Source organism: Nycticebus coucang, chromosome 1, assembly GCF_027406575.1.
Source record: "Nycticebus coucang isolate mNycCou1 chromosome 1, mNycCou1.pri, whole genome shotgun sequence".
Taxonomy (NCBI): domain Eukaryota; kingdom Metazoa; phylum Chordata; class Mammalia; order Primates; family Lorisidae; genus Nycticebus; species Nycticebus coucang.
Window position 1 is genome coordinate 32,799,323 of NC_069780.1, and position 13,612 is coordinate 32,812,934.

Sequence of the window (13,612 nt, forward strand, 5' to 3'; positions counted from 1 at the left end):
CCAAAAGTGAGTGTAATAAACCAGATCTTGAATTTTGGCAGTAGCAGTGAAGATGTAGCAGAAATGATGCAAATTCAGTTCTTCCAAAGTGAAAAAAATCAATGCATGGTGTCAAAACCTTGGAATGAAAAGAAAAACTGAAAGATGACTTCAAAGTGTGAAGCCTACACTTAAACCTAAAACAATGCTATTTCTTGAAATAAGAAGTTTGAAAACATGTGAGAGAGGGGGAAGAGACTGAGAAACCTTTCCTTAGGTTGAATAATCAGCAGCTTAGGAGGGATCCTACATGTGGCTCTATCCTATAAAACTTTTACCCATCCAAACAGATGACAGCAATATGTAGCAACAGAACACCACGTGTCAGTCCAAGTGGTTACTTTGCTTTCCACGGCCCCTTGTTTTATGTCTGCAGTAGTAGTAGTAGTAAAAATGCAAATTTTGGAGATGATATTGGCCTTATGGTTAATCAAAGAAAAAGTATATCCTTTACATTTAGTGTACCAGTTTGCTCCAGGGGTCCATAAACTACGGCCTGCAGGCCACATGCCGGAGTGTGATTGTATTTGTTCCCGTTTTGTTTTTTACTTCAAAATAAGATATGTGCAGTGTGCATAGGAATTTGTTCATAGTTGTTTTTTTTTTTTTTTTTAAACTATAGTCTGGCCCTCCAGTGGTCTGAGGGACAGTGAACTGGCCCCCTGCTTAAAAAGTTTGTGGACCCCTGTTAGACTATCTGCATCACAAAGCCAAATTTCCCCACAAATGCATTTCTAAGCTCAGAGGAACTAAGTCAAATAATTTAGAACATGCTAAAGGTGCTTACCAAGTATTTGTTGATTTGTTGACTTACACTAAGAGAAGTAAATCGTGTCCACCCCCTGATGTCTCCTTTAGGTTGGCTGTGAAGTACAGTCAGAACTTGTATCTTTCCTCCCTTCTAACTGGTTTCTGCAGATAAAAATCACTTCAGTTCTTAGAATTGCCATTGCAGCCCTATCTATTTGTTCTTAACTCATAGGACTATTTTTTTTTTTCAAGTGAGGGCATGAAACAGAAGTGTGACTTCTGAAAGTTTCACTTGCAAAGCTAAAAGTTTCTTTAAAGTGTTATCTACCATGACATGAATTTCCTTCCTGGAAAGGAAATACATAAGGTGTTTTTTCTGTCTAAATGAGTGTCATTCTTTTTCTCATAACATTCCTGAATCTTTCATAACAAATCTTATGTTACTTCAAAATAAGACATGGTGGGGAAGGAGAGAAGGGCCAAAAACAGGTAATTACAATATGACTACTGCTTTATCGCATCTGTGTCTGCAGTGAATGTTACAAGAGCACTAGAAGATGAGGTGACAGAAACCTTCCTTGAGGAGGGGATGAGGAAGCCAAGGCAGGGGCAGGAGATGGTGTGGAGGGAGGAGAGCACTTCAGACAGAGGCATGTTCAGAAGCTCCAGAGAAGGTGATGCTCTCCATGGAATGGCACTGAAGATTTATTACATTTTCCTTTACCCAGTGTTAGAAGTTACGCATTTTATTTCTAATGCTGTGGACACAAATAATTATGTTAGGCAGCGATCATGACCCTGACTTTGCTCCTGTCCTGCATAAGGGGACAATCACATGTTTAAGTATTCTTGCTAGCCTGCATTCAACAGTAATCCAGCATGTTTGTTCCCACTCTCTGTTATCATCCACAGAACTTTTGCGACTTTCAGGACCAGTCATGCAGCAGTCACAGCAGCCCCAGACCCAGGCACTACAGAAGCAGCCACCACAACCATTGCAGCCACTGCCACCCCCCCAGAGACCGCAGCAGCCCCTGCCACAGCAGCCACATCACCTGGTGACAAGTAACCCTCAGTCGGAGGCTGTCAGCTCTTACTCTGCTTCTGGATCCATCAGTCCATACTTGAGACGGCCCAACCCAGTTAGTCCTTATCCAGGCTCTTCACACACTTCGGAAATTTACAGAGGTGCCAACCCTATGAACCCCTATTCCACCTCATCTCAAGCTGCAGGTTCATATTTGAATTCTTCTAATCCCATGAGCCCCTACCCTGGGCTTCTGAGTCAGAATAACCAATATCCATCATATCAGTGCAATGGAAATGTATCCGTGGACAACTGCTCCCCATACCTGGGTTCCTGTTCCCCCCAGTCTCAGCCCATGGACCTCTACAGGTATCCAAGCCAAGACCCTCTCTCAAAGTTAAATCTCCCACCCGCCCATACATTTTACCAGCCGAGGTTTGGAAGTAGCCAGAGTTTTGCTTCTAAGTACTTAGGCTATGGAAACCAGACTCTGCAGGGAGACGCCTTCAGCAGTTGTACCATGAGGCCGAGTCTGCATCACGTCGGGACACTGCCTTCTTATTCCTCTCGCGAGATGGACGGCCGCTTCATGGGAGGCACCTCTAGACCACCACCCAGTGTGAGCAATACAAACATAGACTATAAAAATGGTGAACATCATCCGTCTTCTCACCTGATCCATAACTACAGTGCAGCTCCCGGCATGTTCAACAGCTCTCTTCATGCCCTGCACCTCCAAAACAAAGAGAATGATTTGCTTTCCCACACAGCGAATGGGCTGTCCAAGATGCTTCCCGGGCTCGCCCCCGAAAGAAGCACCTGCGCCCCAGGCGGTGCACACAGGTGGAACGAGGCTCCGGGTCAGGAGGGGCGGCCCCTGGCCCCTGCCCAGAGCCCGGCCGCGGCCCCGGAGGACGAGGAGGTCTGGTCAGACAGCGAGCAGAGCTTCCTCGACCCCGACATCGGGGGTGTGGCTGTGGCCCCCACGCACGGGTCGATTCTCATCGAGTGCGCAAAGCGCGAGCTCCACGCCACCACGCCGCTGAAGAACCCCAACAGGAACCACCCCACCAGGATCTCGCTCGTCTTCTACCAGCACAAGAGCATGAACGAGCCGAAACACGGCCTGGCTCTCTGGGAGGCCAAAATGGCAGAAAAAGCCCGTGAGAAAGAGGAAGAGTGTGAAAGGTATGGCCCAGACCACGTGCCTCCGAAAACGCACGGCAAAAAAGTGAAGCGGGAGCCCAGCGAGCTGCACGAGCCTCCAGAGCCCACCTACCTGCGCTTCATCAAGTCCCTCACAGAAAGGACCCTGTCCGTGACCACAGACTCCACGGTGACCACGGCTCCCTACGCCTTCACCCGGGTCACCGGGCCCTACAACAGATACGTGTGATGCGGCCCCTCTGCTGGTTACCTCGTCTGAACAGACCACAACCCACCTGTCCGTAGAGTAGTTCTCGGGAAGTGGGCAGCGGGGAAAGGCTCAGTATTCATGGCAAATGTGGTGGGAGAAACCTCAGCTCACCAGCTAAAAAAGAGGTGATCTCACCCTAGCACTTAATTTCCACTGACTCCCAAGTGATCACAGATGGCATCTGGGAAAAAGACCAAAGCATTCTATGCAAAAAGAAGGTGGGGGGGAAAAAGTGTCCCACAATTTACATTTTTAAACACTGGTTCTATTATTGGACGAGATGCTATGTAAATGTGATTTTTTTTCCCCCCTTACACATCTGTGACCACTTTTAATAATATCAAGTTTGCATAGTCATGGAACACGAATCAAACAAGTACTGTAGTAGTACAGTGACAGGAATCTTAAAATACCATCTGGTGCTGAATATACAATATACTGAAATACTGGAATTATGGCTTTTTAACATGGCAGTTTTTACTGTAATCTTAATATTAACTTTTATTTATCAAAATAGCTACAGGAAGCATACATGATTAGCAGCAAAACACTGAATTGTGTGGATGTTCCAAGAAATGGTGCTAAGAAAATGGTGTCTTTAAATAGTTGAAAATTTAATGCCTTTTTATCATCAAGATGCTATCCCTGTACTCCAGTGCCCTTGAATAATAGGGGTACCTTTTCCTTCAAGTTTTTACCATAATTACCTATTCTTACACAAGCTTAAGTTTTTAAAATGTGGACATTTTAAAGGCCTCTGGATTTTGCTCGTCCAGTGACGTCCTCATAGGACAATAAACGTATATATGTACATATATACAAAAACATGTATATGTATAAATATTTTAAATGGTGTTTTAGAAGCACTTTGTCTACCTAAGCTTTGACAACTTGAACAATGCTAAGGTACTGAGACGTTTAAAAAAACAAGTTTACTTTCATTTTAGAATGCAAAGTTGATTTTTTTTAATGAAACAAGGAAAGCTTTTAAAATATTCTTGCTTGTAGCCATGCATCTGCTGATGAGCAAAGTGTCCATTTTTAATACAGCCAGTTAAATCCAAAATGGGGCTTACTGGATTCAAGGGAGTACTTTCGTCCACAATACACGTTTTCTGGTGCTCATCTCACATGCTATATACTGTAAAACAGTTTTATACAAAATTGTATGACAAGTTCATTGCTCAAATATGTACAGTTTTAAGGATTTTCTATTAGCTGCAGGTAATAATCAGCCGCATGCTACAGACTCAACCAAGCTAGTTCACTTAAGCCTATGCTGTTCCATGGCTCTGTATGCTCTTCAGAGAGCTGAATAGCAGCCTGCCTTTGTGTTGATAATTATGTACCTTGTGATGTTGTCATTTCTTAGCTTAAGTGTGCGCTTTCCCAGAAGATAGAGCAGACTGATGCCTGCATAAGATAAATAAACAGGGTTAGTTCTATGTGAATCTGTTGGTAAAAAGAAACAAGAAAACAGGCAGCTGGTTTGCTGTGGTGGTTTTAAATCATTAATTTGTAAAAAGAAGTGAAAGAATTGTATAGTAAATTAAATTGTAAACAAAGCTTTTTTAATGCAATGCTTTAGTATTTTAGTACTGTAAAAAAAATTAAATATATACATATATATACATATATATATGGGTTTAAAGCAGAATTCACATCATGATGGTGCTACTCAGCCTGCTACACATATATCATAATGTGAGCTAAGAATTCATTAAAGATTTGAGTGATGTTCCTACTTGTCATATACCTCAACACTAGTTTGGCAATAGGATATTGAACTGAGAGTGAAAGCTTATAGCATTGTGTACCATCATTATTTTTCCAAGTCTTTTTTTTTTAATTATTAAAAGCATACCTTTTTTCGATACTTGATTTCTTAAGCAAGTATAACTTGAACTTCAACTTTTTTTGCTCTAAAAATTCAGGGATATTTCAGCTCATGTTCTCCTTATGCCAACATGTCACCTGTGTTTATGTAAAGTTGTTGTAGGTTAATAAATATATTCTTTGTCAGGGATTTAACCTTTTTATTTTAAATCCCTCCTGTTTTACTTGTATATGTACTGATGTAACAAACTAATTTTTGTAAATCTGTTGGCTCTTTTTATTGTAAAGAAAAGCATTTTTAAAGTCTGAGGAATTGTTTGACTGTTTTAAGCAGAAAAAAAATTACATGAAAATGGAATGCACTGAGTTGATAAAGGGAAATTTGTAAGGCAGGAGTTTGACAAGTGGCTGTTGGGTAGAGTCTTCACTCTCTAAATAAAGCTTTCTGATTCTGTAACTGATAAGGACTTTCCCAAACAGGCAGAACACCTAGAGGTATGGGGTGCAATAAACTGTACAATTACATTTTGGACTTAAAAACATTTCAGCCTGCTAGCATTTCAAATAAATTCTTCATCAAAGGAGGCCTTTGAGTTTAATTGGTCAAATCTTTATAAGATGGATTTTGTCTTTTAAAAAAATTGAAGTTTTGGCTGTGTTCAATTTACAAACATTTTTAAAAAATGTTTGCTCGTCCAGCAAACCATATGATTTTAATGTTTTACATAATATCCAACCTCAAACATTGGGTTACTACATGTGCATGTGATTTTTGAGTCAGCCATCCTTCATGAATATTTGGTTTCTGTCTCATTCACTGTCATTTGTCAAACTGCTGGCCAATAAGAATAGGAAATATAGTTTGGGGGGTTAGGAAGAGATTAGGTAGGGAGGAAGAATGGAAATTGAGTGGTGTATTATAAATATCAGATCTGTAATTGTAAATATCAAACCTGCCTCAGTTAGAATGAATGGAAAGCAGATCTACAATTTGCTTATATAGGAATATCAGGTTGACTATATAGCCATACTTGAAAATGCTTCTGAGTGGTGTCAACTTTACTTGAATGAATTTTTCATCTTGATTGACGCACAGTGATGTACAGTTCACTCTTAAAGCTAGTGGTTAACTTGTGTAGGAAACTTTTGCAGTTTGACACTAAGATAATGAACTTCTGTGTGCGTTTTTTTCTATGCTTTATTTTTTTAACTTAGTTTCATTTCATTTTCATGAGATGTTTGGTTTGTTCATAAAATCTGAGGATGGTTATAAATACTGTAAGTATTGTAATGTTATGAATGCAGGTTATTTGAAAGCTGTTTATTATTATATCATTCCTGATAACGCTATGTGAGTGTTTTTAATAAAATTTATATTTATTTAATGCACTCTAAGCACTGTCTTCCTGAAGTTTGTTTACTGCCTGAATGACTGCTACACCACTGTGGAGAAAGGGAATGAAAAAAAAATGGTTTTAAAAGGTATTTTGGGGATAGTTATTCTTAATATTAAACTATAAGTTAATACCCAAATAATTAAAACGACAATTTTCATTTTTCTTCCCCTTTGCTTCATTCTAGAAGGTTCTGTCTGTCCACTGACCACATCCTAGAGCTCCCCTTGCTGACTCCTACCACCCTTCCCTTCTCCCCATCTCCAGCAGGATCCCTAACTTCCATCCCTGACAAGACAGATACTTTTTTATTCCAGTTACTTTTTATAGCACATTCAAATTGCATGTGTAAATCAGGAATGGAGGAATAACACTTCTGATCCTAGACTTTCCTTTCATTGTGCTGTCTTTGAGGTCTCTAAATGACAAGCAGGCACACTAGAGTTGAATTCCTACTGCTTAGGTCTAAGGCCAATTCTGTTTCCAGACTCACCTTCCTCCTCTTCTAATTTCTTTTTTTTTTTTTTTTTTTTGAGACAGACTGTCGCCCTCAGTAGAGTGCTGTGGCATCGTAGCTCACAGAAACCTCCAACCCTTGGGCTCAAGTGATCCTCTTACCTCAGCCTCCTGAGTAGGGACTACAGGTGCCCACCACTATGCCCAGCTAGTTTTTCTATTTTTACTAGAGACGGGGTCTCACTCTTGCTCAGGCTGGTCTCCAACTCCTGACCTCAAGCAATCCACCTACCTCGGCCTCCCAGAGTGCTGGGATTACAGGCCTGAACCACCGTCTGACCACACCTGGCTCTTTTTGCCCTTCTCACAGAAAAGTAACTTTTCCTGCCTATCAGAAAGGCAGACAAGAGGAGTGGAGAGATGTGACTAGAAGGCAAAGACATGTCTTCATCCAGCCACACAGGGCTTCAAAGGGCTTGAGGCAAAATCCAGCACGTAGCACCCTGCACATTAGATATTCAATAGTTATGGTTCTGTGAGTCATCCAACCTTCTACCCCATCTCAAATTGGCAAAGAAATCATTTTCAGCATGCTTGAAGTAAGGGATTTCCCTTTCCCACATTTTTGTGTGTTTAGCCTGGGCCAAATCTGAGTCAGTGAAACCCAGGCAAGGACTACTATTTAGTAACCTTTGAGCTCAATGACTGGGTGATTCCTCTAAGACTGCTCTAAGCCAGGATATTAAGAGGAGAAACATGACTGTTAAAAAGCTATGATCTCAGAACCTGGCTTTTTTTTTTTTTTTTTCTTTTAACTTCAACCCTCTGGGCACTTTGTCAACTCTCATTTCACTATCCTTCATCTGGCTGAACCTTGGGGACCTCCCACTCTTCACAGCTGCACATCTCTGTGGCCCAGGGCTGGGAGAATTTAACACTGCAAGCTCAAAGCTTTGCCTGCTAGAGGTCCATCCTGAGACTGATGGTGGAGGCTGGTGACTCTAGCACACTATCTATGAAGGTGCAGGCAAGGCTGCTGCTTCTGAGCCTGCAGGTAGACTCAAACGAGGGAGACAGCTGGAAATGACAGATGAACCAGCATTCACAAAGTTTTATTGGCCCCTTGCCTCCCCTGGAAAGAATGCCAAGAATGAACCTTTTCTGCAGGCAGGCGTGCACTCAGCTGCCCTGGTACACAGTACCATGTCACTTCCTTCCTCAGTCATTTCACTCGGTCTATCATACAAATCCTCCCACTTTGGGTAATTCTAATTTAGTGTCGACTCCTGCCTAATTCCACTCTTAGCACTCAGCTATGTGATTACCAGACTCAGAAAAGTCCTTATTCAACAAAGAACCTACTCAGCCCTGAAAATTTTAAACTTATTTTGCTGGCTTAAAGCTCATCTGGAGGTGAGCATCCAGCAAAAACAGGAGGGCTGAGGGAGCCTTTTGTTTCCATAATCAAACATGAGGGAAGTGCTTGTTGTATTAAGACATTAATTTCCATCACCCAGCTTATTAGTAAGGGGTCAGGGCACTTTCTCCTTGCTTCCCTCCCTCCTCTGAGAAATATACCTCTAAGCTGTGAAAAGGGTGAGAAAATGGTCATAAAAGATATTTAGAAGAGAATCAACTCAATTATATCATTTCAGCTTTACTGGGATAATTCAGTTTCAAAGAACAAAGATACTTTCATCCCCATACATTCAAGGTCACTTGCTAGGAACTTTCTCACAAATCTCTTGGGCTGTTTAGTCCAACACTCAGAAAAGGGGCTTTGCTTTTCCTTGCATATATACTCAGTGAATATGCTTTCTTTAGGATCTCTTTTTATGCTATTTCAAAAGTTTAGCTCCTCCATTTGGCATTTTACTCTCTAATCAATTCTTAGTTGAAACTAAAATGAAATTTCTACTTAATGAAATAGTAGTTACTTACATAAAGACACCCTACTTCCTACCTCCCTCTTCTCCATAAGAATGAATCCAGATGACTCAAATTCACAAAATTCAGGATTTATAGGCACATTAACGGAGCACTCACTTTTAGTCCTTGCATAAAGTATTCAGGTAATAGAAATTTGGGCCTTGTTGCTTGAAATTTGAGATGCCTGTGGTACCCTAACCCTACCCTCGTTGTGGTGGTTAGGCTGTTGATATGGGCTTTAAGGATTAAGATGAAGTACAGATAGCGGTGGCCCTCCACATCCATGGATTCAACTTCAGATTGAAAATATGCAGGGGGAAAAATGGATAGTTGTGTCCGGAATGAATGCATGTAGACTTTTTTCCTGTCATTTCCTAAACAATATAGTGTAACAACTATTTACATAGCATTCACACTGTATTAGGTATTACAAGTAATCTAGAGAGGATTTAAAGTATATGGGAGGATATGCATAGGTTTTATGCAAATACTATGTGATCATAACAGAAACATGAGCATTCATGGACTTTGGTGTCCTCAGGGGTCCTGGAGCCAATCTTCATGGGTGCTGAGAGATAACAGGAGTACAAAGCATCTGGCTTTGGCTTCAGACTTACATTTAGTTGTGTGCCACTGAGCCTCATCTGAAAAATCAGTTTAATGTTGCACCCATCACAGGGCTATAGTGAGGATTAAATGAGAACGTAAAGCTTTAAGCACAAGTAGTAAATGGTTATTCTTTTTTTATTATTTTTTATTCAATCATAACTTTGTACATTGATGCATATATGGGGTTCAGTATACTGCTTTGATATATAATGTGAAATGCTTACATTGAACTAAGTAACACATCCATCACAATTATACTCATTTCTTAATAGTTTTGAAATGTACCAATAAATGGTTATTCTTATAAAGCATTTTAATCTCTCTTCCTCTACTCTGCTTCATTGCTGGGAGGGTCTGTCCACTGACCACGTCTCAAATCCCCAGCTGACTCGTCCCTTCTCCCTGGGAGCAAGATCCCTGACACTCTCCCCTGACAAAGCAGGTTTACCTTATACCTAAACATTCAATCATGAAGCCTCACTAGGACCCCACAACTAGAGAGAAGACAGTCACAGACAAATAATTCCCTGGCCTGCCTATAACATCTCAAACTGCTCTCAGATGAGTTTACAATGCCCTAGCAACCCTACAGAAACTCCAGCAGTTGGAATGATGTCATAAGGTACTAACATTCAGAACATTAGTGGTTCTAACTTTAATCACTAATGAAAAACTTAAACTGGGACAAGATGGCTGACTAAAGCCAGCTTTCCATGGAGGCTCCTATCCAGAAGGAGAGTTAAAAGACAGACATTTAGCAAGTAACCTGGTGGATTAGAGATGCACCAAGAGAGAAGGTTGAAGAACGCACATCAATCCCTCTGAGGTGAGCTGCGACCCCAAGGATACAAACAAAATGTACAAAATCCATCACCAAGCGGACAGGAGTCCCCTCCCCCATGAGAACAGGTCAGAGCACCCCACAAACAAACGAGCAGAGTTCAAAGGTCCTCCCACTACACTCCATGGGAGAGACCATCTAAAAACTGGACTTATCTCCCCTACTAGGGTGCCACGGCGTTCTCCTGCCAGGCATAAAATTGTATATATTCTCTACCTACAACTCTGAGCTCCAAGCACTCCCCTCCACTCTCACTCTGAGGTCTGGAGGCCTGTGGCCCAGGAGTCCGGATTCTTGGGTGATTTCTCGAGTGGTGTGGACAGGGCCTAAACTGCAGCTGGTCAGTGCTGACTCTACAGCACAGGAGTGAGGAGAGGACAGTCGGCTGAGAGGGAACCACACCGGAGCGGCGGTGCCCTGAGGTGCAGAAAAGCAGCCGTCTTTTGGCAACAATAGCGCTCACTCCCGGATATTCCAAAGCCACAACCCCTGTCTCCCTGGGCAACCAGAGGAGGCCGGGCATCTACTCAGGTGGCAACCACCATGGAACAGACATGAAATGGAAACACAGGCCCCATGAGTAAAGGGTTTGCCTGAGGCGGTACCAGCCTGGGTGGACTGCAGGGGCTAGAAAAGCGCGCACAGAGCCGGGAAGTTGCCAGTGTGGGGCTGACCAAGAGGACTGCTTTACTGAGCTTAAGATGCATCCGACCCTCAGGGGATCATCAGCCCATAGACAAAGGAAGACAGGAGGCTAGAACTGACAGGAAACCAAATACAAACCTACAGGAGCCTGAGGCACAGGCTCTGGGAACTCAAAACAGCTTCTCTTTTTCAGGGGAATTTAGCAGGGACAGAAACAAATTCCCGCAAAGTTGTTCTGTCAGTAACAGCAATCGGGGGCGGGGCTGGAACTGAGTGAACACCCCCCAGCTTGCATCAAGTGCCCGAGGTTGTCAGGCCTCACCTCCCCCTGCTAGACAGAGGCAGAGCGCAGTGGCCTGGCAGAGCAGAAATAGATTTCCTTGTGATTCAGGCAGGTACAAACCCCTGGAGTATCTTTTCACTACAGGCAACTGGGTCACAGCACTGCCGGGCTATCAGTGACCGGGGGTGACAGAGTTACAAGGTGGGGAACGAGGCATCAACCTTCCCAGACTGATCTATTTGTTGGGTGGGTGCTCCTAACTCCACGGAGCACGGGAGCAAACCATATCTACGTAGTTACCAGACCCCTGTAATCCAGTTGCCAGAGACCTTTTAAACTCTCACACCTGAGACAGGTGCTGACTGAGACAACTGATTTGGACCTTATGACCTTATGAGCCAATCACCTGGGGACTATACAGGTGGTGCTCTGGGCGTGTGGTTGTAGGAAGGTTTGATTTATCCTTTTCCAATTGTTGCCTGTGGGGGGGTGGGGTGACTTAATTGCTGGTATTTCTCCACAGCTGAGACTTAAACCCAGAGTAACTGTTTCATTAGGGTTGAACAAAGACCAGCTGAAAACAAGACAGAACCACTTAGCCCGACCACACCAAACAGGTCCCCAGTTTCTCAGGCCGTAGCACTGTACGGGTCCTCATCAAAGCTCCAGGGGAAAAATAAAATGGTGTAAAACAATCATGGGGCGGAATCAGTGGAAAAACTCTGGTAACATGAATAACCAGAATAGATCAACACCCCCAAGGAAAGATATGGCAGATGTAACTGAAGATCCCATTCATAAACAGCTGGCCAAGATGTCAGAAATCGAATTCAGAATTTGGATTGCAAACAAGATGAATAGAATGGAGGAAAATATGGAATTAGAAATTTGAGGAGCAATTCAAAAGTCAGAATTAGAAATTTGAGGAGAAATTCAAAAGTTGTCTCAAGAGTTTAATGAATTTAAAGACAAAATGACCAAAGATTTTGACGCACTGAAGCAAGAATTTTCAGCCTTCAAAGATCTGAAAAACACAGTAGAATCCCTCAGTAACAGAGTGGACCAAGCAGAAGAAAGGATTTCTGACATTGAAGACAAAGCCTTTGAACGCTCGCAAACTCTCAAAGAGGAAATGGAGAGAAAAAAGGATCATTCTCTGAGAAAGCTCTGGGATAATTCAAAGAAGACTAATATCTGCCTCACTGGAATCCCTGAAAGTGATGAAGAGGCCACGCTGGGCACAGACGCCCTTCTCCATGAAATTATGAAAGAATTTTCCAGACATGCCTAGAGATTCTGAAATTCAGATAGTAGACAGTTTCAGAACCCCAGCATGACTCAATCTGAATAAGACATCCCCCAGGCATATCATAATTAACTTCACTAAGTTAATATGAAGGAGAAAATTCTGAAAGCAGCCAGACATAAGAAATCCATTACCTACAAAGGGAAGAATATTAGAATGACTGCAGATCTCTCTGCTGAAACTTTTCAAGTCAGAAGAGGGTGGTCATTGAATTTTAATCTCCAAAATCAAAATAACATTCAACCCTGGATCCTGTATCCAGCTAAACTGAGTTTAATTTATGATGGAGAAATTAAATACTTTAATGACATTCATATGCTGAAGAAATTGCCATAACCAAACCAGCTCTTCAGGATATTCTCAGACCTATCCTCCATAATGACCAGCCCAATCCTCTACCACAACAGTAAACTCACTCAGAAACTTTTGATCAAACTCCAACTTCCACAGTGGTGAAAGGATTAAAAATGTCCACTGGACTTTGGAAAAACTCGAAACCCAAAACTTTAGCAGACTTATCAATATTTTCCATTAATGTGAACTGCTTAAACTGTTCTCTAAAGAGGTACAGGTTAGCTTACTGGATACAAAAACTCAGGCCAGATATTTGCTGCATACAAGAGTCAGATCTTACCATAAAAGACAAATATAGACTCAGGGTGAAAGGATGGTCATCCATATTTCAGGCAAATGGTAATCAGAAAAAAGCAGGTGTTGCAATTCTATTTGCAGATACAATAGGCTTTAAACCAACAAAAGTAAGGAAGGATAAAAATGGTCACTTCATATTTGTTAAGGGTAATACTCAATATGATGAAATTTCAATTATTAATATCTATGCACCCAACCAGAATGCACCGATTTATAAGAAAAACTCTAACAGACATGAGCAACTTGATTTCCTCCAGCTCCATAATCATCGGAGATGTCAACACTCATTAGGCAGTGTTGGATAGATCCTCCAATAAGAATCTGAGCAAAGAAATTTTAGATTTAAACCTAACCATCCAACATTTGCATTTAGCAGAAATCTACAAAACTTTTCATCCCAACAAAACTGAATACACATACTTCTCATCA

The 13,612-nt window shown here is 41.9% G+C and overlaps 1 protein-coding gene across 4 annotated transcripts in view; it reads left to right on the forward strand.

Annotated features, from left to right (window-relative positions):
* Positions 1-6,464, forward strand: part of TET2 (tet methylcytosine dioxygenase 2) — a 135,828-nt gene extending 129,364 nt beyond the window's left edge. For all 4 annotated transcript variants that reach the window (XM_053560042.1, XM_053560210.1, XM_053560120.1 and 1 more), the window contains one exon: positions 1,702-6,464. In XM_053560042.1, the coding sequence (XP_053416017.1) occupies positions 1,702-3,212 (1,511 nt within the window). In that variant the 3' untranslated portion in view covers positions 3,213-6,464. The remainder of the gene's footprint in view (positions 1-1,701) is intronic.
* The last annotated feature ends 7,148 nt before the right edge of the window (positions 6,465-13,612 follow it).